Source organism: Amblyomma maculatum, chromosome 11 (genome assembly GCF_055883805.1).
Source record: "Amblyomma maculatum isolate TAMU_Amacu chromosome 11, ASM5588380v1, whole genome shotgun sequence".
Lineage (NCBI taxonomy): Eukaryota > Metazoa > Arthropoda > Arachnida > Ixodida > Ixodidae > Amblyomma > Amblyomma maculatum.
The window spans coordinates 27,842,189-27,867,250 of NC_139354.1; the positions used below are offsets into that span (position 1 = coordinate 27,842,189).

General features: G+C 45.1%; 1 protein-coding gene across 1 annotated transcript in view; it reads left to right on the forward strand.

The window, feature by feature from the left end:
• Positions 1 to 25,062, forward strand: part of THADA (Thyroid adenoma-associated protein homolog) — a 72,348-nt gene continuing 47,286 nt past the window's right edge. Inside the window, exons 1-12 of the mRNA XM_084584056.1 lie at positions 1 to 254; positions 892 to 989; positions 1,085 to 1,203; positions 2,730 to 2,875; positions 3,601 to 3,633; positions 8,647 to 8,695; positions 9,407 to 9,594; positions 10,808 to 10,893; positions 13,408 to 13,580; positions 14,919 to 14,984; positions 18,498 to 18,621; positions 24,869 to 24,935. Coding sequence (XP_084440182.1) covers positions 179 to 254; positions 892 to 989; positions 1,085 to 1,203; positions 2,730 to 2,875; positions 3,601 to 3,633; positions 8,647 to 8,695; positions 9,407 to 9,594; positions 10,808 to 10,893; positions 13,408 to 13,580; positions 14,919 to 14,984; positions 18,498 to 18,621; positions 24,869 to 24,935 — 1,225 coding nt within the window. The 5' untranslated portion in view covers positions 1 to 178. The remainder of the gene's footprint in view (positions 255 to 891; positions 990 to 1,084; positions 1,204 to 2,729; positions 2,876 to 3,600; positions 3,634 to 8,646; positions 8,696 to 9,406; positions 9,595 to 10,807; positions 10,894 to 13,407; positions 13,581 to 14,918; positions 14,985 to 18,497; positions 18,622 to 24,868; positions 24,936 to 25,062) is intronic.

A 25,062-nucleotide genomic window follows, 5' to 3' on the forward strand; every position in this document is an offset into this window, starting at 1 on the left:
TGCGCCCGACGTTGGAGCACATGGTGCGCGAGTGTTTCGCCGTCACTCATATGGGAGGCCAGTCAACTCTGTATTGTATGCGATTCGCAAATTTCCTGACGATCTCACCCAAATGATCGCCCAGTGCAGCTTCAGTGACGCTTGTGACGACTCTAAGCTTCTAGCTGCTTGAAGAGATATGGCCCGCAAGAAAGGCGAAACTGCGAAGCCTGTGCCGGTTCAATCTTCTCAGCATGTGCTTGATCGTCTACAAGGTAAGCTGCGCTCCGATGTTTTCCTCTGTTCATACGCCCCCTGCACCAATCCTGAACCTTTCAGGCAAAATAAGCGATCTCTGTGAGGACTGTCTTTTTACCGGAATGGCAGGTATTGAGCTCTGTGCGGTTGCTTTCGCAGGTCGAGGGGGCATGTCTCTAGTGCTCTTGTTTTCCTTGGCTGTCGTGAACTATGCGTGTCATATTATGCTGTTGTGTGCACGCGTGAGCACAGACTGGCCATGTGCCTTCGCGCGTGCACTTCGCATTAAATTTTATTAACTTTAAGGCAATGTGAGCTAGTTCGTACTGTGCAGTCGCTCCTCGTATCTTCAGCCCTGTCATTTGAAACTCGTAGAAGGTACTTTGAACTTTGGATTGTTATGCGTGTACGGGTACGGTACGCTTGTGTAGTCGTTTATCGCGTTTCTGCGAAGGCAAAATTGTAAGGTACTGGCGATGGCTTGAGCTCGAAAGGAACGTATTTTTTGCACGAGCCTGATCGCAGGCATTGCCGGAAGAACCGGAAACGGCCATCGAACGAGGAAATCTGATACTGTTGTATTTGATTCATGATGTGCGGAAGGTTTTCTGCTGCGCACTTTAGTAATCAGTGTGTTGTTACCACTTTGCATAGACTTCCTTGTAAGGAACCCCAGCAGTACCCTTCTTGGAGAGTTGTATCAAACAGTTGTCAGCTCTGACGGCTTGGAACAAGTGGCCGCGATCAAAAAGGTATAGTTTTTAGTCCTTCTCACGAGAGGCGTTCATATTAAAAGTTAGTGTGAATTCTGACTACGGAAGACCAACTCCTTATGTTCACTTTTCAGATTGAGCAAGAGCTCCAACGTTGCAAAGACACAGCTTTGCAGGAGCTGACAGTAGAGGTTCTCTCCAATGTCGCCATCAATGCCAGTCACGGGCAGCATGTCAAAAAGGCGGCGTTCAGGTTTGCGTGGCTACTTTGGTTCTTACTGCACCTTTACACTCCCTGTACTTGGCAAAAGCAAGATTGTTAAATTGTTTGATGCCTTAAATGTGCTGATGTGGTAGCTCCAGTGTCTGTACCCTATCATAATCTGTACTCTAAACGTGCGGCGTCAACGTGAGCAAGGAATCAGGGGCACGAATAGTGACATGGCCGGGAACTGACTAGTGTGTTGGGTTCTGTGGCAACACGAGACTGCATGATATGACCAAGTTAGGAGGCGCTGCCAACTCTGTGCTTTGAATCCGTGTCAGGTGACCTTTGAGATATGGTATCTAACGAATGTATGCTAAAGGGTGTGTGTGGTATAATAGATGTACAAATACGATTACTGATTAAGCAACTAACAAAGCGAATGAGCATGAACGAGGACCTGCAAAGAGAGCCGCCAAATGGCATCCATAGGCGCTGTGGCATCATACACCTTAAAAGTGAAGCTTCAGTGTCCCCCCATTTTTTTTTTTGTTACTAAATGTGCCCCTAAGTTAGTTGGCATCTTTGCATAAATAACATTCACTTATCATTGCGGGTTTTTCAACTTTCCTTCACCCGTTTTGCCAGTTTCAGTCATGCAAAACTGCTTTCAGTTCACTTTTGCAAGGCATATGGCAGTAGTTATTTCTTGATTTAAGGTAATATTCTGCTTGAAAACTTTTCGAGTTTGGAGTAAGCATGTTCAAATAAAAGGGAATTATTTGCATTGCCCCTTTTGGGAGAGCCAGAAGTGAGCGGACTTCATCATTTTATTGGGCATAGCTTATTATCTTATAGCACAAACCAAAACAGCGTTTTTGTTTTGTATAAACAATTGCAGCGCTTAATGCAAACTGCAAAATGTTCCTTTCTGTAACACCTTTTGCTTATTATTTGGGCTGAAAATTTTCACACAGATAGCAGGCGGCTGACTATAATTTTCTATATCGTTTAGACAATGTACTTACTGATTTGATCAGAATCAATTAGAAATCAATACAGTCTGCAATGTCAGCGATCCAAAATGCTCAGCTTTGTATAAAGCATTGCAACGGACAGTATATGTGTGTTTACCGAAGAAGGCAAGTGTGGGTACTGTGCTAAGAAAACAAAAATGCTTACACCAGTTCTCTTGTGGCACTTGAGGTGAAAAGGAGAAACTGAATGGCTTTTATGATGCTGTTTTTGACTGGCATACTATCTTTTGATTGCTGGCTACAGATAACAACAAACCTTAGCACTGTCTAAAGTAAAGGTATGCAGGCTTTTGATAGAGCAAAACATTTTAGCTTATTTTAACCATACTACTATTACCGTTGTCAAAATTGAAAGGAACCTTCTGCATGCATGGAGCCAGTGTCTCGTAAAGATGGTATAAATAGCACAGTGGTGGTTAGTGAAAAGGTTTCGCTGCTATCTGGATCGGACAAAGTGGTTTCTGTACTGGTACTGTGATTCAGGCTCTGCTACATTTAACCTGAGTGTCGTCAGCACTTGTTATTTTGTACTTCTAGGGTTCTTGGAGCCAGTTTCTTGTCTGCCGCCGTCTTGCCTCAACTCTCTGTGGCGTTGAGGGATTCGCTTCTTCTGTGCGACTCAGATTTGGGCAAGATTTCACACAGCGTAGAAAACATTTTGTATTGCCTGTCTGAACCATTAGGTGAGTCTTTTTATTATCCACATAGCAATTGCATGGACATTTTGTCATAGCTGACTTCTCCTGTATTTAACTGAGCTGCTGTTCCCACAGAAATCCTCTTTTTTGTTTTTGTTTTTCTGCTGATATTTTCTGCATCTTCTTTTTTTAAACGTAAGTATTAATGGGAGTTGGCTGAAAAGCCCCCCCCCATAAATGCAGACATTCCATTTGGGTACCACATGATGGAATTTGGCGTTGTCTTGTAGCTCAAGATAGTGATCAAATTCACTGGGCACCAGGATCGGAATAATAATGATCATAACTGATAAATGTTAGGTCTGTGATAGTGGCTAGGGTGTTTGATAGCTGTACATTATTGTAGGGTTTGAAAACTTGCTGTTGCAGCTATGTTTTTGTGCAAGCTAAGGTCAAAAATGCTTCTCTACTGATATGCTATTGCACACGTTAAACGGCCCTGTGCTATTGAAGTTAACTCAAAACCCTGCACCACAGCATGCCTCGTATTCTAGAGTGTTGCTTTTTATCTACCTAGAATCCAATGACTATTAATAGCCAGCAAAATAGTGGAGGTAACAGATATGTGGTAGTAATATACTTGCTGAAGTAGGAGGGCTGTTATTAATGCCAGCTGCTGATTTATATTAATAATCAAGTTAAATAATACATAGTCACTATCCAGTTTGTATGTTTGACGCATGTATTTACAGAAGACTTTTGCATTGCAGGAATAAGGTCGGTGGAACGTGTCCTTTCCAGTGGTAAGCTCAGCACTCACATGGTGCTGTTTTTCTACTTGCATCTTATGTATTATATATGATTTCTTTTGTTGTATAGAGGTGCAAAGGCTGTCTGTTGGTCACATTCAAATATAAGCCCACAGCATCTTCTGCCATTGTTGCACTGGTCGCCATATATTTTGTTTGATAGCGTATTCAGGGGTGGAAGTGCTGCTTCATTTGCTCCATTCTGCTGTAAACGGCTGCCATGATGCTTTGCTGTCAAATTTAGCTTAACACGGGAATGATGGCAGCACTATGTGGCAGAGATGTTACACATCTTGCGCTGGGCTTAATACAAATAAAATTTTTGAAACTGCTACGAGAGCATGAAACATATTTGGTCGCAAGCAAACTTCAGTTCAGTTCAGTCGTTCAGTCGTGTCCGACTCTTCGTGACCCTATGGACCATGTCACGCCACGTTTTCCGGTCTCTCACTATCTTCCTAACATATAATGGGTTAAAAGCGATTGGAGGTAATGGCGAAAAAGAATTCTCAGTGCATGTGACATATGCACCTCCTCCCAACCTTTTCAGTCGGCAATGGAGAAAGAAGCGAGGGCAGCAAGCGAAGAAGAGGAAACTTTAAGGCTGCTAAAAATACACAAGTTGTTCTAATGATTTTGCTTTGAAAACAAGCCGGTACACCAACGTCATGCCAGTATGTCAATGGCCAGCATATCAGGCCTACATCAGACAAAAGCATACATTTACTTGAAGCGTTAGGGGGTGGTGTGCTGAAGGTGTCAGTCGTTAGAAAAGTGAAGTAAAGAAGCCGAAGAATGAAACACTAATGACCAACGCTTGTGATTTTATCAGCATTGGTATCGGATTAAAAAGGATATGTGCAAGGTAGAGAGCAGAAACGCGCTGCTCATTGATATTAACTCCAATCTAGTGTACTGCTCGAGCGCATCAAAGTGGTGGAGTCCACATTTGAATCTGTCAAGTCAAAATAGGCAAAACTTTCAGGTGAAACATAATTTCCAGTTAAGAAGTATGAAGTACAAAAGCAAGCATTCTGTTTGCTTCTAGTTTATTCCTAATTGTTCCTTAGGTCAGCATGTGTTATCTTAAACATCTTTACATGTTTTGACCACTTGTCTTGCTTTATCAGGGATGGGTACATAGTCGTTGCATAAAAAGTAATACAGTCGAACCCGGATATATCGAACTCGAAGGGGATCGCGAAATAGTTCGATATATCGATAATTCGATATGCAGAAATCGGCTTGTGAGGGCACTTACGATGCGAAAAACCGATACCGTATTTGTCGCATAATCAACCCACTTGCATAATGAACCCACCCTCCACTTTTGCACCCGAGAATTTGAAAAAAAAAAAAAATGCTTAAAGGCCAGCTCGCCCACATGCAAGCGACTGAGCGATCTCAGCGACGAGCGGCAGCGACAGAGCGAAAATTTTCGAATTTGTTGAAACTGCGTCCCTCTCGCCGCTCGAGCCACCGTGGCAGCTCAAAACAAGGTTTCTGTGTCGCCGCGGCGGCAGAAAGCAGAAATCGCGAGCATTTTCGCTTGCATGTCGATGGCGCGCGTCAGTCCGTTTCGGTCGTCTCATCCACAGCTCATTGGCAGCGTGCCAAGATTCTGTGCAGCGATAACCTCAGGACGCGTTTATCTTTTGATAGCTCCTGCGGTGGCGGGGAGCGAACTTGGCAGAGTGCCCGTGATGGCTTGATTGCACAAGCCTGGTTCGATTTATCACGCCGCGTTTGGGGCGGGCGTCATGATCGCAGCAGCTGACCGCGTGCTTTCGCTGATTCATACATGCAAGGATAAACGATAAAAAATAATATAAACATCCCCGCAAAAAAAAAATCCTGCCGCTTCTTAACGTCCGCAGCCGCCATATCTTACGCTACGCCGCGCGTGCAGCACAACAATAAGAGAGGATGACTCGAAAAAAAACAAAAAAACAGAGATTGCTGCTGCTGCTTAACATCCGCAGGCGTCATAGCCACGTCTGCATCCGCCGCCGCGCCGCTGCACGCAGAGGGTTCGCAACACACGCTGGAGAAAGCATCCGACATCTGTCTGGAAACGGGCTGAGCTGGCTTGGCGCATGCGTTGCGCGTGCTGAAGAAGAGAGATAGCTCGGCAAAATAATGGGCACACCCACGCACATGACTCTCAAACGGCATGTGTTGGCGCGCGGGAAACGACAACTGCAGATGCGCGGCGCTGCCCAGACCAGCCGTCGCCGAACTGTCCCCTCTCATTCCTTCCGCGCGTGGCTTGAAAACGTCACGCGGCAAACGGCCAAGGGTGATACGATCATCTTTGGGGAAGGCACACTTTCCAGTGCGTGGTGCGGAGTTTGATATTTCGAACGACCGGTGAAATTGAGTTCGATATATGACGCGGATTTCCTATACTTTTACATGAGATTTTCCAGGGGATATTTCGTAACCAAAATTCGATATATGCGGGTTCGATATAACCGGGTTCAACTGTAATAATAATGATAATTCGTTTGCAGGAAAGGAAAGGCGCAGTATTTGTCACACTGGTTCTGTGGACACCTGAACCGCACTGTAAGGGAAGAGATGAAGGTGTGAGTGAAAGCGGAAAGAGAGAAAGGGGTGCTGTAGTGGAAGGCTCGGGAGTAATTTCAACCTTTTGTTTGTCAGGAACAGAAAAGGGCAATTATCAAAGGTGATTGGCCTACAAAACATAGTTTCTCCAAAACTCTCCTTTCATTGCTGTAAAGCTGCTCCGAAATGGCATTATTACTGCCCCCTGATCTGCTTTAAAATGCTCCAGCCTGCTTTTACCCCTGCATGTTTCAGTTAGATCAGTGATGGTGCATTTTAAATTCATCCAAACTGAATTGAGAAATGTTTTCTGATGTTCTGATAGCAAACTTTTGTATGCTATGTGCTTTTTTGGACAGAAAGGGCTGTAGTGTCATCGGTTGCGAGAAGGTGAAACTCGCAAGAGGAAGAGCCGCAAATTATTGTGCAATTAGCTCAGTGGCACATGGAGTATAGTACTAGGGGTGCGTGAATAGTATGTTTTCCAAACTGAATTCGATATGGGTAGCGTAGCTAAGAACAGAATCAGATACAAACCGAATAGTGAGTGAATGGATTGAATTGAATATAAATAGGAAAACTTTACAGATATGCTTAGTTACTTGTGCTAATATTTTCACGAATCGAATAACCATGCAAAGAAAAAAAAAAACTGCAATATATCGCTACAGCTTGTACATATATGGCTGTAGCTGTCAACACTGATCTTCAGCAGCAAGTATGCAGTGCCAAGCCAGTAAAGTAACTGTCGTGTCATACATGTAAAAAAAATTTACTACTATTTGAAAAATTATATCTTGCTACTGATGACGACAGCAAATAATCTAACACTACATTTTGGTAGGTAAGAGTGGTGAGAGCTCTTTATGAGCCGTGGGTTTCCTAGAGCGGAGAATTAAGCCGGTTTAGTATAGGTGCCTCCCCAGTGTTAACGCTACTAAGGGGAATGTCTGCTTCCTGGCATGAATATTAAACTATTGACATATTCAGGCAGGTTTTGCTCCAAGCTGGCTCTAACGAGGGAAGAACTCGCAGTTTAGGCAGAAATTGATATTTCAGGTTACGAAAGGCAGTGGTATAAGTGGACGTTAGTGTCATACTGTTATCACTTGTTGCGGCTAGCATGGTAGATACCTGGAATGAGTTCTGCTTGCATTTCATAACTATTCTGAAGTGTTTTTTGTTCATATAACCTGAAGGCAGCATACCTTTTTAATATTTCGGTAAATTTTTGTGATTTTAATTGTCTAACCTTGCTTGGTCGTTGTTAAAATGTTTTCAAAAAAGAAATGTAATCAACATGCTGCTATATTTGCAGTGGTGCTGCTGCCCTAAGCAGTTACTGACATCAGGGATAGAAATCGCCAGTATTATTTTTTTATGGTATTTTTTAAACCATTCTAGTTGCTATCAACAGTACCTTTAATGCAACCTACACAGCTCGACTAGTGTCATGTTCACTTTTGCCATCGCACACTGCCTATGGGGTAGTACATGCATCGTCCCCATAGAGGGGTGTATAAAGTCGCTGCTTTTCATGCTGCGATGTCAAGATTTGCAGATGCCGTCTACGATTGAGCAAGTGTGACTGCCTCATGGAAGTATTAGAAATTAGGTTTTAAATTGGTCTGCTGCGTTTCTCAGCACCGCGGCTGGTTATTTGTTTATTTGGGCCCAATGTTTTCAATTTTTGCAGAAAAAATTTAGTCGTTCTCAGAATTGACTGCGTCGAAAGGTGAACTGTTGATCCCACGCAGACTGACTGTGGCAGCGCAATTTGAGGATTGAAGAGGGCCCTGTATTTGAAACAGTTGTCAACCGAAAAAAACACTCCAAGCTTTATTCAATTGTCACGCCAGTTGTTTGAAAACTGTTTGGGAACCTTAGGACATATTCGATTAGCTCTCGAATAATTCTGTGCATGACTTATATTTAATTTGACCAGCAAATCCGGTGAAAGATTATTTGATTCACTATCTGAAAATTTTACTTGTTTGCACGCACTTTTACTGTTGTAGAAGAAGGCTACTATGGGCTGATTGTTTATGCTGACAGAAAATGATGTAACAGCACTACGAAGACAGAATATTGCATGCATCCTTTTTTGTACCCTATGCTCAATAACTGATCAATTAATCATTGCAACATCGAGTCAGTTTTAGAAAACACACGCTGAGAACATCGCCGGGTATGGCTGGCATTGTATAAAGCTTCTGTGAAAAAAAAAAAAAAAAAAGCCATCTATTTATGCAGGGGTTATGTGCAGATGGCCCGGAATTTTAGGGCGACAGACTCGTTCCTGTTTCTCCTAGCATTTGCGTGCAGTTTTGCAGAGCGTGTTAGTGTAGCTGCTATTGAGAAGGTTGGCTCCCTAGCCTTACTTTGATCATGCTTTTGTGACGATTGTGCCCTGATGTTTTTCTTTTTCAAAATCTCCAGTGCTGTCCTACCTCAAGTTTGTGCTCAACCGTGGGGTGGAAACCATTGAGTAAGTACCTGAGTTAAGTCGTGCTAACTTGAAGCCTCTTAACAAATCAGGAGGCTTTGTTGACCCTTCGTGCTTCTGAGCAAGTAGATTTCAATGCTTTACTCATTTTAGTGCAGTAACCAGGCTCTGAAATACTCCGAGTACTCTGAAATACCTATCACTGTGGCTTATTTGCAAGAGTCGTTTTGCTGTGGTAACTACACATGTCGATGCGGGTGAAATGCATAAGTGCTAGTGTGTGGTGCAATGTCAAAACATGCATAACGATTCCATGTGTTTGAAATTGTGCTGGGGCAATTTGCTACGGTGTCCCTCGTGCCAGGTGAGGCTTAGGGACACAATTTTATGTGCCGTTCCATACCGCACCACGTCGTACAAGCAATGCACATCCAGAGCATGGCGTACACTGTTCCAAACACTTAACTGAACATATCCTGTAATGAATTTTGGTCATTCAGTGGTGGACTTGAGAATTTTTTCTCTGGTTTTCTCGTACAGGGATTGTAGCAGTGTAACTAAGTGTGCGAATGTGTGCTCCGCAAGTGTTTAGGTTCCTTTTGCAGAGAGCTGGGACTTTTTTTTTTTTCAATAACACCAAACTGAGAGCCAGCACTAGTGTTATGTTCCCCCTTCTTGTTCTGCTGGCTTAAATGGTTGCGTGCTTTACTAGTGTTTTGCGACTGCATCATTGTTTCTCCAATTTCTCCACAGCTCTTGCGGAGACACGCAGGTCATAGGAGACTGCTACCAGCTTCTTGCCAAAGTGGTCAAAGCGGTTGGAATGCTGGTTCAATTTGCGACAGGCCAACGCAAGAACTGTGCCCTGACACCATGTGCAGAGACTCTTATTGCCTGGACGGAAGAGATATTTCCTCCTTTGCTTCATCTCCTCAGATCAGGTTGGTTTTTGGCAACTGTGCCATTTTCTTACCTGTCCTGCTGTGATTTCCAGGTACACTGTCAGCTTGGCTATCGACAGCTGCTGCTTGTTGCACAGAGGAAGTAGGAATCTTCATGGTGCCAAGTACTGTGGTAGATGCACATTAATTTAAGTTCTTTGAATGCACTGGTACTGATTTTATTTTTCTTTATCATGAAAAAACCTTGAATTGGGTATCTGGCTGTTTTGTAAACGATGTTATTCATAGATGCTTTGTAATAATTTTATTTGAGAACCACATTATCCCTTGATTATCCGCAAATGTTTTGCATTACATTGTCATGGGTATTGGAGCCATGGAGATGCTAGAAGTACAAAACAGTGCTTTTTGCTTACTTTCCTTAATAATTTTGGTAATGCTCCTTATAAGCTTTTCTCTGGGGAAAAGTAAATGCTAGAGGTTTTGAACTGCTTGATTATTGGTTTCATGTAATTAATTTTGAGGGAGAAGGATGGAAGAAGGAGATACATGCGCATTGTCAAAACAGTCGAGGTAACAGTGTATGTGCATTATGTGCGTGGATTCTTCTGATGAATTGGCCTGGCAGTTGGCACGGTACATTTTCATTGCGATCGAACAGTGCCATAGCTAATTTCGCACGGCATCTAAGAAAAGTTTTGCGGAAGGGTTGTGATAAAACTAGCTAAAGGTCCATTAGGAAGACTGTCTGTTTTGAAGAAAATTACCTTCATGGTTAGCTGACTTGAAAGTGGGGATTCGTAATTAAGTTGAAGTGCTCCTCTAGGCCGATTCACTATGACCCCGCCGGGGTGGCGCAGTGGTTATGGCGCTCGACTACTGTTCCCAAGGACGCAGGACCGAATCCCAGCCTCAGTAGCCGCTTTTTGGTGGAGGCGAAAAGCAAGGCACCCGTGTGCTGTGCGATGTCAGTGCATGTTAAAGAACCCCAGGTGGTCGAAATTTCTGGAGTCTTCCACTACGGCGTCTCTCATAGCCTGAGTCGCTTTGGGACGTTAAACCCCACAAACCAACCAACCGATTCATTACGGTGGCATCTGACTGTCTGAATAAAGGTAAACATGGTTTGAAGCTGTGTCTTCTTTGTCTTGCCTGTTGAGCTGTTTCAAGCTTTGCAAAATAGTCTTTGCAGCGTATTTCATATTACCGGCACAGGACTAGTCAAGGACTCCGTTTTTCTCCTATCTTGCAGATTCTTCTATTCTGACTTGCAAGCTCAGCACGGGCACTGTGCTCCCTCTGGTTCTCAGGATCAAGAATGACGGCCAACTCCAGAATGTTAGTTCTTAATTGCCCTTATATCTGCTTCTTTCTGTGACAAGTCTTCACTGTTATAACCTTTGTGCATAAGGGAGTAATTACTCATTGCATCCACCCAAGCGCAACCATACGGCTACAAAGGAAAGCTATACAGCTTTCTCAGAAACTTCCTAGTTAAAGAAAAATTCGTCCTGATCCGGGAATCGAACCCGGCGAATTTTTCTTTAACTACGAAGTTTCTGAGAAAGCTGTATAGCTTTCCTTTGTAGCCGTATGGCTGCGCTTGGGTGGATGCAATGAGTAATTACTCCCTTATTACAGATCTACTCCGCCTTGGGGGATTCCCCTAAATATTTGACCAACCTTTGTGCATACTTGTGTATATTGTGTACTGTGCTCTTTGCAACCTTTATGCTTTGGGAGATAACTACAGATTTGCTGAAGGACGGGGGGGATATCATGCTAGAAAAACTGGCCACCCTGTATACGCAGTGCCTGGTGTCATCGACGGTACCGGAACCATGGAAGAATGCAAAGGTTATCCTCATTCACAAGAAAGGGGACTCTAAGGACCTTAAAAATTACAGACCAATCAGCTTACTGTCTGTTACGTATAAGGTATTTACTAAGGTAATCGCTAATAGAGTCAGGACAACCTTAGACTGCAATCAAGCAAAGGATCAAGCAGGGTTTCGGAAACGGTACTCTACTATCGATCATATCCATACCATCAATCAGGTGATAGAAAAATGCTCGGAATATAACCAGCCCTTATACATAGCATTCATTGATTACGAAAAAGCATTTGACTCAGTTGAAACCTCGGCGGTGATGCAGGCATTGCGAAATCAAGGGGTAGACGAGCCGTACGTGAAAGTGCTGGAAGATATATATAGTGGCTGCACAGCAACCATAGTTCTGCATAAAGAAAGTAACAAAATTCCCATAAGGAAAGGTGTTAGGCAAGGAGACAAATCTCTCCAGTACTATTCACAGCTTGTTTAGAGGAAGTATTCAGAGACTTGGAATGGGAGCAGTTAGGGATAAGGGTAGATGGAGAATACCTCAGTAATCTGCGATTTGCTGATGACATTGCCTTGCTAAGCAACTCGGGGGATGAACTGCAAATAATGATTGATGACCTAGACAGGAAAAGTAGAAAGGTAGGCTTGAAAATCAATATGCAGAAGACTAAGGTAATGTTCAACAGCCTCTGGAAGGAACAGCAGTTTACATTAGGTAGCGAAATACTGGAAGTAGTAGGCGAATATGTCTACTTAGGACAGGTAGTAACCGCAGATCCGGACTACGAAAAGGAAATAAGAAGAATACGATTGGGATGGAGCGCATTTGGCAAGCACTCGCAGATTATGACGAGCAGCTTACCGGTATCGCTCAAGAGGAAAGTATACAACAGTTGCATCTTGCCTGTACTCACCTATGGGGCTGAAACGTGGAGGCTAACCAAGAGAGTTCTACTTAAGTTGAGGACAACCCAGAGGGCTATGGAACGAAAAATGGTAGCGGTAACATTAAGAGATAGAAAGCGAGCAGAGTGGGTCAGAGAAATAACTCAAGTTACCGACATTCTAGTAGAAATTAAGAAGAAGAAATGGACATGGGCAGGACATGTAGTGCGAAGAGAGGATAACCGATGGTCGCTGAGGGTAACAAATTGGATTCCAAGGGAAGGAAAGCGTAGCAGGGGGCGGCAGAAAGTTAGGTGGGCGGATGAGATTAAGAAGTTCGCAGGGGTCAAGTGGATGCAGCTTGCACAGAACCGGGTTAAGTGGAAAAATATGGGAGAGGCCTTCGCCCTGCAGTGGGTATAATCAGGCTGATGATGATGAGACAGGTCCATGCCTCGTGTCTTATCTATCTTAAGCTTATCTTATCTGCGATCACTGAAATCAGATCACCCAAGGGCGGTGTACAGACATCGTGACAAAAACAACAGATGCGCTGCAGATTTTGTTGCCTGGTGACTTCCAAAACGCTCATTTGGTCAGTGATGCAGTTATGTTAATGCGAGAGTGGATTGGAATTATGTTTTGCTTTTTTTCATGCGCCAGCATGAAGAGCTAATTGGCCCAGAAAGCTGCGCATTTCATTGTCAGAAACAGGTAAAGCGAGCTGAAACGAAAGACAGTGATTGGAAAACAAGTTGGCTGGTGCAGAAGAGGGAATAAAATATAGCATAATCATGGATATTTAGTTAATTACAATTACAGCTAATTAATAAAACACAACAAATGTGAATTTGGATTTAAGTTTTTCAAATCCGGGCCAAGCTGCGAGTGGGCCTTGTCATCCGAGAATTCTTGATGGTGCGCAAATGTTACTGCCGTATAGATTGTCATAGGTGATTAGGTGTGCCAGTCATTCCCGTAAGGTTCCTGTATGGTTCCCGTATGCCTTGAGCCCGTAGGACATGTAGCCAATATCGCTTTGGGACTTCGACTCTATAAACCTATTTGATATGGAGTGTTTTGTTGTGATGGAAGGGAGTCCTTTTTTTTTTTGTCTGGACAGGCTTTTGATCCATGGCCCACAGACTGGTTTAAGGAGTCGCCCCTGGCTGAAGTGTGTTTCCTGAGCGGTCTGGTGTCTGGGCTGAGCGATGAGGAGCTTGTGCACATGGACAGGGAGAAGCGCACCGTGCTGCTCCACATCCTGCTCAAGAGGGCTCTCACAGTCCACGAGAGGTCAGCACTTTGTCATTATAGTTCTTATTTCAATCAGCCTCGCGGAGCAGGTTGGGGGTAGTGTTATAGTCAGCCAGGTTGAGGATGTTATCATCAGCCCAGTAGTGTGTACTTGAGGTCCTCTCCCTGGTTTCCTGTTAACCTTTTTTTGTGCCACCTGCCGCCACCTTGTTGATGTCAACTTCTAACCATCTCTGCTTCCACCTGCAGAGTTTTTATTTTGAAACAACTGTTGATTATTTTTCGTGATATGCTCTGCCTATGCCCAAATCATCTTTATTTCAGCTATGATATCATTTGTGTTATCCATGACCCACTTTATGCATTTTGTCTTCTATTTTACTTCTATGGCAGCAGAATTTCTGTGATACAAAACTCACGGGTTCGTGAAAAAATTTCACATCAAAAACGAACAAAACCTGTATGTAGAAGCATGGGAAATGCATCCGGGCAGATCTGACGGCTTAGGGGATGTAGTATCTATGGCCGCATAGCCAGAGCTCTCTACTCACAGTTAGTATAGCACGGCTTGTGATTGTGATATTGGCAGGATGCGGGCCACTTGTCATAGCAAACTTCGAGGTGCATACAGCATGACTGGTGATCAGGATGTCAGGTGATCGGGACAGTGTGACGACAGAAGTGATGGATGTGCCGGCAGTGTGGGGTGGCAATCATAATTGGTCTATTCGTATCATTCGTGTGGGACGGCGGCATGTTTGGAACATTGTGCACATTGTACACTGCTGTTCGGCCGGTGAACTTTGTGCATTCATATTGCTCTGAAATTCCTATCAGCCATGACCGAATCGAGATTCCACTGCGTTTACCTTTCCTAAGCTGACCGTATTGTTTTAGAAGTTGTGGTGTGAATGCTGATTGCATGACGGGGATTTTGGAAATTGCCATTCTCTGTATTTCTACTAACTTGTGAAGCCTGCCGGATGTCCAAAATTTGTCTTGATAACAGGGCTGGTCCTGTTTGCCTTTGCCTGGGTATGGAGATTAATGGTTGCTGCAGAAAATATGTTCCTCCTTTGGTTCGATTTGGACGACTGTGCAGTGAGGATTACTTTGCATGTGTGGCCACTCTTCAACAAACTGAAAGAATAAATGGGGAAATTTTTTATTTCTGGGAAATAAATAGCAAAAGTGTGGAACAAAATCATTTCTGTGACATTGTTGGCTGATGTTGTTATGAATAAGGTTAAAATGGCACATCAAAACAGTAATAACTGGAGTTTAGAAAAATAAACTTCATTTATACAAGTATAAATAAGTGCTGAATAAAAAAAATAAGTATTTATTACACGTGATTACTCCTTTTTTTCGTTCAAGATCTCGGGAGTCTGGCTTTGTGCTCACCTGTGTCAAGACAGTTCTTCAGTTGGTGAACCGTGTATTGTAAGTAACTGATGCTGCTATGCAGTCAAATTTTTTACAGTTGCTGCGAGCTTAATGGGGCAGAGATTGAAATTACTATACTGCTTTTTTTTTAGCCAGTGATTGTACAGATGAATATTTTGATACATGATCCCTTTGCAGTTTTAAGTATGTAGTTGTGAACAAAAGTGAACAGGATGCCTTTGCGTTAAGAATTTTATCATGCAACCTTGCGACCCAGTTGCATAGTACAGTGAAATCTCGTTACTACGAACACCACATTAACGAACTTTTCAAATTAACGAATTTTTTAAGAATCCCCGGCAGATTTGCCATGTTTTCAATGTAAAACTATTTCAGAATTACGAATTTCAAAATAGTGTATATTTCAGAATAACAAACATATTTTATTTCTTGTTCTATAATTTTGGAACATCAGTATTACGAATTTGGCTAAAATTAACAGCACCGCAGCTTGCAACTCTCGCGTGAAACGAAACAGAAACCGCCGTTTCTGTGTGTATGGTCCATGGGCTGTAGCTATCATCATCAGGACATCTAGGACCAGCTCCTAGCGCCACCATGAAGCTATGGTTTATTACGCAGTAGCCAGCAGGCCTAGCTGCCTGCATTTTTTTTCTTCCTGTGTTGTGTGCCGTACGCGACTCGGTCGTTCGTGCGTTCGCGTGTGCGGGATGGTATTTTTTTTTTTTGCGGCTGATTATCTTATTGCGAAGTTTGTGCGAGATTGGCGATGATATTAGCCAGCGAAGTGCCAAGAAGATATGAACGCAGCTGCTTTCACTGCAAGAAATCGACGCAGGGAAAAAGCGATTCGGCCTCTACAGACGGCTAGCATTGCCCCGACTGCCGCGATCATTATGAAAGATCGAGACAAGATTTTCAAAGCTCAGGGAGCATTGAAGATGGGGTCATAAAAAACTCCGATGTTTTTTATTTTTATTTTTTTGCACATGGACAAAGTCCGTACTTTCATCGCTCGGTGTAATCACGCACGCGATGAGGTGTTCCGGAAAGCGGAAGGTGTATGTGCTGTAGTGGTGTAATGTAGTGCGTGGTCGTGTTTGCTGCACACGGCAGAAGAAAATAATGGATTTCTTCAAATAAATCAGCTTTGGAGTTAGTGCAACCTTTTCACTTGAGGTTTTGCTTGTCTACACACGTGCCTACTGCCAAGGTATGTCATTTTCATACCTAGGTTTGACCACTGGCTTATAGTCGCAGATTTTTCATTACAACAATATTTCAAAATAACGAATGATTTTTCGCGGTCCCGCGGGATTCGTTATATCGAGATTTGACTGTACTAATGTGATTGGTTGGAGCATGCATGGCTCCTTGTGCCGGCAGAAATTCCAGGCGATTGGTTTGGGCATCGTTGTCTCTGCTCACATATACCGTATACACGCGTGTAATGGCCGCACTTTTTTTTCCGAGATTGGGGTGAAAATCAGGGGGTGCGGCGATTACATGAGAAAAAAGACAACGAAAAAAATTATTTGCGGTGGTACCTGCCTTTATTATTATCAAAAAACTCCTCGTCCTCCTCCGCGAAACACGTCGGGATTTCAGGCTCGTCCCGTGTCCAAAACATCACTCCTCGTCGTCGTCCTCCTCCTCCTCCGAACTCATCGGGACTTCAGGCTCGTACTTGTCCCAGATGAGGTCATCCTCCGTACCGTCCAGCCTGTTTGATATCCCTGTCACCTTGAAACTTTTTTCCACAGTCTCGAACGAAACCGTGGCCCACGCTTCGAGTATCCAGTGGCAAACGGCCACAAGCGATGCCCGTTTCAGTCGGCCGGTTGGAGTCTTCTGGTGGAGGGCCGTTGCCCTCACTGTACGCACGGTGAAATCCACACTTAAATGGGTGGTTTACGGAGACGTCCAGCGGCTGAAGCATGCCGGTCATGCCTCCAGGTATGACGGCCAAGTCCGTGTTAGATGCGCGGAGCTGTTGCCGCACGCTCTCTGTCAGGTGCCCCCTGAAGCTGTCTAGCACGAGTAGAGAACGAGTAGAGTAGAGAACACAGTAGCCGCAATCTCCTTGCTGCGTGCAATGTCTAGCGCTTTCATGCGCAACATCTCAGTCGAAACAGCAAAGCCGTTGCGCCGCGTCTCCGTCACATACTCGAGAAGTGAGTCTTCAACTTCCGGAAACATGCCCTGCTTCCCTCGGAAAGCGCGCCTCTGAACATTTGTTTTCCTGAGGGCATCTTCTTGGGAGCACCATCGCCGGACACATTTATCGTCAACGCCGCACTTTCGTCCAGCCGCTCTTTTTCCTTCTTCTTTCACGTAGTGAATCACTTTCAGCTTAAAGTGAGCGGTATAACTAACATATTTTTCCATCGAGGAAAAAGAAAATCTTCAGCTCACGAGTGCAGAACAAATCAGGGCAGCGATGCGTTCCGATTGTGAGATCGCACGTGATATGCTTCGGGCGATCGAGGAAATAGCTGTAAAACGGAGGAGCGAACAGACTTGGATTGGATTGGATTGGATTTGATTTGCTGGCCTCACCCTTTGTAACGGGCGGGCATCACTGTGGCTAGGAGCGCCCCCTTTGTAACGGAGGTGGGGGCCGCTGCCCGCATGCTCTACTTTTTTTTTCCTCAAATATTTTGTTCTTAATTCTTATTGGCAATTCTACTTCTAACCTTACGCTTCATTTTGGCTTTCACTTGATTTTTGGGCCCCACCTGGCGGCAGTAACCACAAAACGTTCCATATTTCTTGCACCGCACAGTAGACGGCACTGCCCAACTTCCTGAAACTCATGGTGCGGCTTTTACTCGGGAAATTTTTTAAAAGCTTTTTTTCGCAATTTTTGTTTCTAAAGTTCGGGGTGCAGCCATTACACGCGTGTATACGGTATCTCACAAACTTTTGCTGCTGACTGCACATGTAACCTGTGCAGTGGGCTAGGATATCCAAATTAGCGAGCCTCTGAGGCAGGAGCGTTGGCTGCGGGACTGTGCCAACGGTTTTAATCATTTGGGTTTCTGAATTAATGGGGTTGCATTAATGAGCCTTTATTGTACTGTGACTTCACAGCTTGTGACGGCACTTTGTCAGTGGCCTCTCTCCTGTGTACAGTCTTGTTGTGTTCTTTATCCTTATCTCGTGGGCAGGAGTGTGTTGAAGCAATCATTCGTGTCTGGGTATTCGTCCATGCTAAAGTACCCATCCCTGCTTAGTGCTAATCTGCATCAAAGTAATCAACTACATCTATCTGGTCAGACATGTAGGAGTACTCAGCTGGGTAGGAGTACACTTGCCCAAATCTTTAACTGGCGTACGTAATGGCCGCATTTTCTGTGCTTTTGCGGCTTGGGTAGAAATAAACTTGCCGAATGGTCAAGAATAAGCAAGGGCGTGGTCAGCCCTTGCTTATAGCTGGACTTTCACAAGTTAGCTTCTATTTAAAGCTCAGAATCACAGAAAATGGTGCCGTCACGCGTGCCAGTTGAAGATTTGGGCAGCTGTACATAACTTTTTTTTTCTGTCCAGGCAACTGCTCAAGTCGAACAACGAGGCCCACTCGACCTTGACCAGGAAGCTGCTCTGCGAGAGGCACATTGCAACCGAGCCCCTGCTTCGCTTTGTGTGGTCGTACTGGGAACACTACGTAGACGTGAGTCGGGCTTGTTATTGCACTCTGCGAGAGAGAAAAAAACATGTAGTAAGGCCTCTCTCTGTGGCAAGTGTAGTGAGGCTGCGCTGCAGTAATGATTTTCAAATCCTCTGGAGTACAAAGGACCTCTTGAGGAATGTCCATAGTCCATACAGTCGAACCCGGATATATCGAACCTGGATAATTTGAATTTTGGCTATACAGTGCAGTCCACTTATAATGATGTTGAGCAAACCGGAAAATTCGATCGTTATAACTGATTATTGTTATATCTGGACCAGCAAAAAAAAAAAAAGAAACGAAAAAAAAAAGCGCCACCCGTGAATTTTTTCTTGCATGTAGGCTTGCCTACTCACCAGCGATGAGTAAATTGGGTTGAACAACACTAATCATAGTAAAGAGCACTAAACACTTTATTACGGGGTACATCAATAGCCATAAAATAACTTAAGCATACTTAAAAAAGCTGGAAATTTGCGCTCGCTTGAGCAGCAGCTGAAGGTTGACAATCGCTGTGAGCATTGCTTCCAGTAGCGCATGCGTTGGCAGCAGTACTTTTTGCATGCGCGAAACCGATCAGTGAGTGGATGAACTGCAGGACATCCCTAGCCCTGATGATCGTTAAAATCGTAGAGTGTGAATGGCCATGTTTTTTCATGAGGCTTCCAACCTTGAAGCCTGCCAGAAATCCCAGTGAATCTGCTGTTGCGGTCTCGAGAGCTATCGCGCTGATACGGGCTGTCAATTGGTCGGCGCCATCTTCCACGAACGAGATAGTGATGATGATACGGCCTCATCCTTCGCACGGCAGCAGGCAGCGATTGCGAGGATGCAATGCAATGCCGCTCGCGGATTTCACCATGACAGTCCGTTTTCGTCGCCTATGTCGAGTTTTCACATCATTCTCTTCTTAGTAGTTTATTTTTTATTAAACATACTGACAAATTTTCGTGGTAAACATCTACCGGTTGGCGATAAAGCTATCATTGTATCCGATGTACCGCCGATAATCGATCATTATATCTGGATTATTTTTACATTGGGCCAATGGAAAACTGAGAAATCCTGGGAATTTGATCATTATAAGTGATATATCGTTATACAGTCGAACCCGGATATATCGAACTCGACGGGGATCGCGAAGTAGTTCGATATATCGATAATTCGATATACAGAAATCGGCTTGTGACGGCACTTATGATGCGAAAAAACGATACCGTATTTGTCGCGTTATCAACCCACTCGCATAATGAACCCACCCTCCACTTTTGCACCCGAGAATTTGAAAAACAAAAATGCGTAAAGGCCAGTTCGCTCACATGCAAGCGATTGAGCGATCTCAGCGACGAGCGGCAGCGACAGAGTGAAAAATTTCAAACTTGTTGGAATTGCGGCTCTCTCGCCGCTCGATACACCGCGGCAGCTCAAAACAAGGTTTCTGTGTCGCGGCGGCAGAAATCGCGAGCGTTTTCGCTTGCATGTCGATGACACGCGTCAGTCCGTTTCGGTCGTCTCATCCACAGCTCATTGGCAGCGTGCCAAGATGCTGTGCAGCGATAACGTCAGGGCGCGTTTATCTCTTGATAGCTCCTGCGGTGGCGGGGAGCGAACTTGGCAGAGTGCCCGTGATGGCTTGATTGCACAAGCCACGCCGCGCTTGGGGCGGGCGTCATGGTCGCAGCAGCTGACCGCGTGCTTTCGTTGATTCATACATGCAGGATAAACGATTCCCGCAAAAAAAAAAAGAAGAAAAAAAAAAAAACTGCCGCCGTTTAGCGTCCGAACAGCGCAACGATAAAAAAGGATGACTCTCAAAAAAAAAAAAAAAAAAAAAAAGAAACAGAGAGCTGCCGCTTCTTAACGTCCGCAGGCGCCATAGCCACTTCAGCCGCCGTGTGCAGAGGGTCTGTCTGAAAACTGGCTTAGCTGGCTTGGCGCATGTGTAGCGCGTGCTGGAGAGAAATAGCTCGGCAAAAGAATGGGCACACCCACGCACAAGGCTTGCAAACGTAATGTGTTGGCGCGCGGGAAACGATAACTGCAGATGCGTGCGCCTTTGGGGAATGGGCGCGACGTTGCCCAGACCAGCCGTCGCCGAACTGTTCCTTCTCATTCCTTCCGCGCATGGCTTGAAAACGTCACGCGGCAAACGGCCAAGGGTGATGCGATCGTCTTTGGGGAAGGAACACTTTCCAGTGCATGGTGCGGAGTTCGATATATCGAACGACCGCTGAAATTAAGTTCGATATATGACGCGGCTTTCCTATACTTTTACATGGGATTTTCAAGGGGATATTCCGTGAGTTCGATATAACCATAATTCGATATATCCGGGTTCGATATAACCGGGTTTGACTGTATCTAGTATCATTATAGGTGTACTGCACTGCATCGAACTCAGTGAATATCCGCTTGAAAATTCCATGTAAAGGCATAGGAAAACCGCGTCGTATATTGAACTCCAATTTCACCGGTCGTTATATATATCGAACTCTGCACCACGTGCTGCAAGGTGCGCCTTCCCCAAAAACGATCGCATCACCCTCAGCAGGCGTGACATTTTCAATCCAGGCGCGGAAGGAATGAGTGAGAATGGTTTGGCAACAGCTGGTCTAGAACAGCGCCGTGCCCTTTTCGTAAGGGGGCACGCATCTGCGGTGATTGTTTGCAAGCCATGTGCGTGAAGCAACGAGAGGGAACCGGCTTGGCTTCGGTCGGTATGGAGCAGACGCAGCTAATGCAGCTGTGGTGTTCGGGAGAGGGAAAACAACACGATAGAGCAAAGTGAAAGGATGTGCCCATTCTTCTGCCGAGCTTTCTCCTTCCTCTTTCTTTCCCTGTCTTCGTTCGCGCATGCGCCGACAATCCAGCTCAGCCCGTGGCAGACAGGATGTCGGATGCTTTCTCTAGTGTGTGTTGTGAACCCTTTGCGCGTGGCGGGTAACATACGATGCGCATCTTGTGTCATGCTGAACGTGCGGCATAGCGTAAGTTATTGTGTGCAGACATTAAGAAGCGGCAATTTTTTTTTTTTTCCTAGAGTCATCCTTTTTAATGTGCTGAATGTGTGGCGTAACATAAGCTGTGGCGGCTGCGGACGTTAAGAAGAAGCAGGAGATTTTTTTTGCGAGAGTTGTCTATCCTTGCATCTGTGAATCAACGAAAGCATGCGGTCAGCTGCGATCATGACACCGGCTTTTAGCATTGTTTGCTTCAAATGCCATTTGCAGCTATCAAAGTTTCCAATGATTTTGAGGCAGTGGACTTCTCCCGCCCCAAGCGCGCCATGATAAATCAAACCAGGCTTGTGCAATCAAGCCATTTTGGAAACTCTGCCAAGTTCGCTCCTGCCACCGCAGGAGCTCCCGCCGTGACGTTAATGCTGCGTAGCATCTTTGCATGCTTCCAATAAATGAGCTGTGGATGCAATGGCCGAAACAGAGGGACACGCCACCGACTAAAGGCTGTTCGACATGCATGTGAAAACGCTCGTGACTCCTGTAGTGGCGACGCAAATACCTGTTTTGAGCTGTCGCAGCGGCTTGAGCAACGCAGTTCCAACAAGTTGGAAATTTTTCGTTCTATCCCTGCCGCTTGTCGTGAGTTCGCTCAAGCGCTTGCACGTGAACCTTAACGCTTTTATTGCGAAAGCAATACTACGCCAGGTCTAACCGCTTGTCGCTGCGTGCCGTGCCCGTGTCTGTGTCCGTGGTCACCGTGCCGGCGCTGCGCCTAACAGAAGAACGCTCGGTCACCTGCAGCTAATGTTTTCGCTCCATATTCGGTTCAGCAGCATTGAACCCGATCTCATTTTTCTTTTTTTTTTTCAGATTCTGAGCAGCAAAAGTGAAGGATGGGTTCATTGTGCAAGTGGGTTAATTACGCGACAAATGCAGTATCATTTTTCACGGTCGTAAGCGGCTTAATTTTTGTATACAGTCGAACCCGGTTATATTGAACACGGAAATATCGAATTTTGGTTATATCGAACTCATGAAATATCCCCTTGAAAATCCCATGTAAAAGTATAGGAAAGCCGCGTGATATATCGAACTCAATTTCACCGGTCGTTCAATATATCGAACTCCGCACCATGCACTGGAAAGTGTGCTTTCCCCAAAGACGATCGCGGCCCTTGGCCATTTGCCGCGTGACGTTTTCAAGCCACGCGTGGAAGGAATGAGAGGGGACAGTTCGGCGACGGCTGGTCTGGGCAGCGCCGCACCCATTCCCCAAAGGCGCGCGCATCTGCAGTTGTCATTTCCCACGTGCCAACACATGACATTTGCAAGCCATGTGCATGGGTGTGCCCATTCTTTTGCCGAGCTATCTCTCTCCTTCAGCATGCGCAACGCATGCGCCAATCCAGCTCAGCCCGTTTTCAGGCAGACGTCGGACGCTTTCTCCAGCGTGTGTTGCGAACCATCTGTGTGCGGCGGCGGACGTGGCTATGGCGCCTGCGGATGTTAAGATGCGGCAGGTCTCTCCATTTTTTTTTTTTTTTTTTTTTTTTTTGCGAGAGTCATCCTTTCTTATCGTTGTGCTGTACGCGCGGCGTAGCATAAGATATGGCGGCTGCGGACGTTAAGAAGCGGCAGGTTTTTTTTTTTTTTATTGCGGGGATGTTTATTTATTTATTTTTTTTTATCGTTTATCCTTGCATGTATGAATCAGCGAAAGCACGCGGTCAGCTGCTGCGATCATGACGCCTGCCCCAAGCGAGGCGTGATAAATCGAACCAGGCTTGTGCAATCAAGCCATCGCGGGCAGTCTGCCAATTTCGCTTCCCACCGCCGCAGGAGCTATAAAAAGATAAACACGCCGCAACGTTATCGCTGCTGCGCAGCATCTTGGCACGCTGCCAAGAAATGAGCTGTGGATGAGACGACCGAAACGGAGTGCGACATGCAAGTGAAAACGCTGGCGATTTCTGCCGCGGCGACACAGAAACCTTGTTTTGAGCTGCCGCGGTGGCTCGAAGGGCAGAGGGACGTTCCAACAAGTTGGAAATTTTTTGCTCTGTCGCTGCCGCTTGTCGCTGAGATCGCTTAATCGCTTTTTTTTTTTTTTTTTTCCAAATTCTCGAGTGCAAAAGGGAAGGGTGGGTTCATTATGCAAGTGAGTTGATTACGCCACAAATGCGGTATCGCTTTTTCGCATCGTAAGTGCTGTCCCAAGCTGATTTCTGTATATTGAATTATCGATATATCGGACTATTGCACAATTCCTTTCGAGTTCAATATACATTGAGAGCTCGTTGATTCGAACCTCGATAATTCCAATTTTCGGATAATTCGAACCACACTACTTGGTCCCGCCAAGCTCCATAGAGATCTGTGTATAAAAGAGCCCGTTAATTCGAACGCGAGTGAGTTCCGCCACGAATAATAACTACGCGCCGCCGCATCTGGGCGGCTTGGCTGACATTATGCGGCAAAAAAAAATAAAGAAATACCTCCGCGATAGGAAGGCATAATTAGAGGCTCGCATGTCCAAAACGGGGACAGAAGATGGAACCAGGTAAAACCATGGAAGAGCGGGTAAAGCCTAAGTGGCGCCATGACGGGCATGGCGACTGGCGGCGCTGGAGGTTAGGGGTGGTGGCTGCCTACTCTCTTCTGCGCAACCTCTGAAACTCGCAACAAAATACTAGTTAATTCGAGCCCTGTTGATTCGGAAATACAAATAAGTTCTGTCAGTGCAGTCCCAGCTAATGCCCATGAAAGGCTATGATCGGACGAGCACTATGGGTTAAACTTTATTTTTTTTTGCGACAGCCATCCATCCTTCCACCCATGAGTTGTCAACGGAAGACGTAAGTCAGCCGCGATTATGACCGGCTTTTAGCATCGTTTGCTTCAAGCCGCTTGCTGCTATCGCGTGTTCCAATGATTGGAGTGGCAGTAGACGGCGCCCGCCCTAGTCGCTCATAGCATGATGAAGCGAACATACTGAAAAGGGGGCGACCGGACAAGCAGCAAGTTTGTTTCACTGGCTGTACAGTGTCTACAGCCACTGTACAGTTTCAGAGGCTGTACAGCTGATTATAGCATAGCCATTTTCCTTGTTTAAATGTGCTATGATGAGAATTGCACCAGGGAACTCAACATGAGCACGATTGATTTTCTTCTCAGAGCATAAGTATGGTTTGCGAAACCCTGTTTTCTTGGGATGCTTGCTTTAGCATATTTTAAGTTTGCATTGCTTGGAACTGTTTGCTGAAGTATTTGTTTCTCTGTTATTGCAGGCGGTAAGCCATCATGCAAGGTTGATCTTCAGAAGGATTGTCGACATGGATATCCTGTTGGCGTCAAGTAAGCAGTCGGCAAACCATGACTTTTTCAGCAGGTCATCTGCTATCATTTTTTGCAGTGTGTTCACTTGAAGCGTTATGTGCGCCTGATTTAGCTTCATAGCCCTTTCTTGTGCTCCGAAATAAAA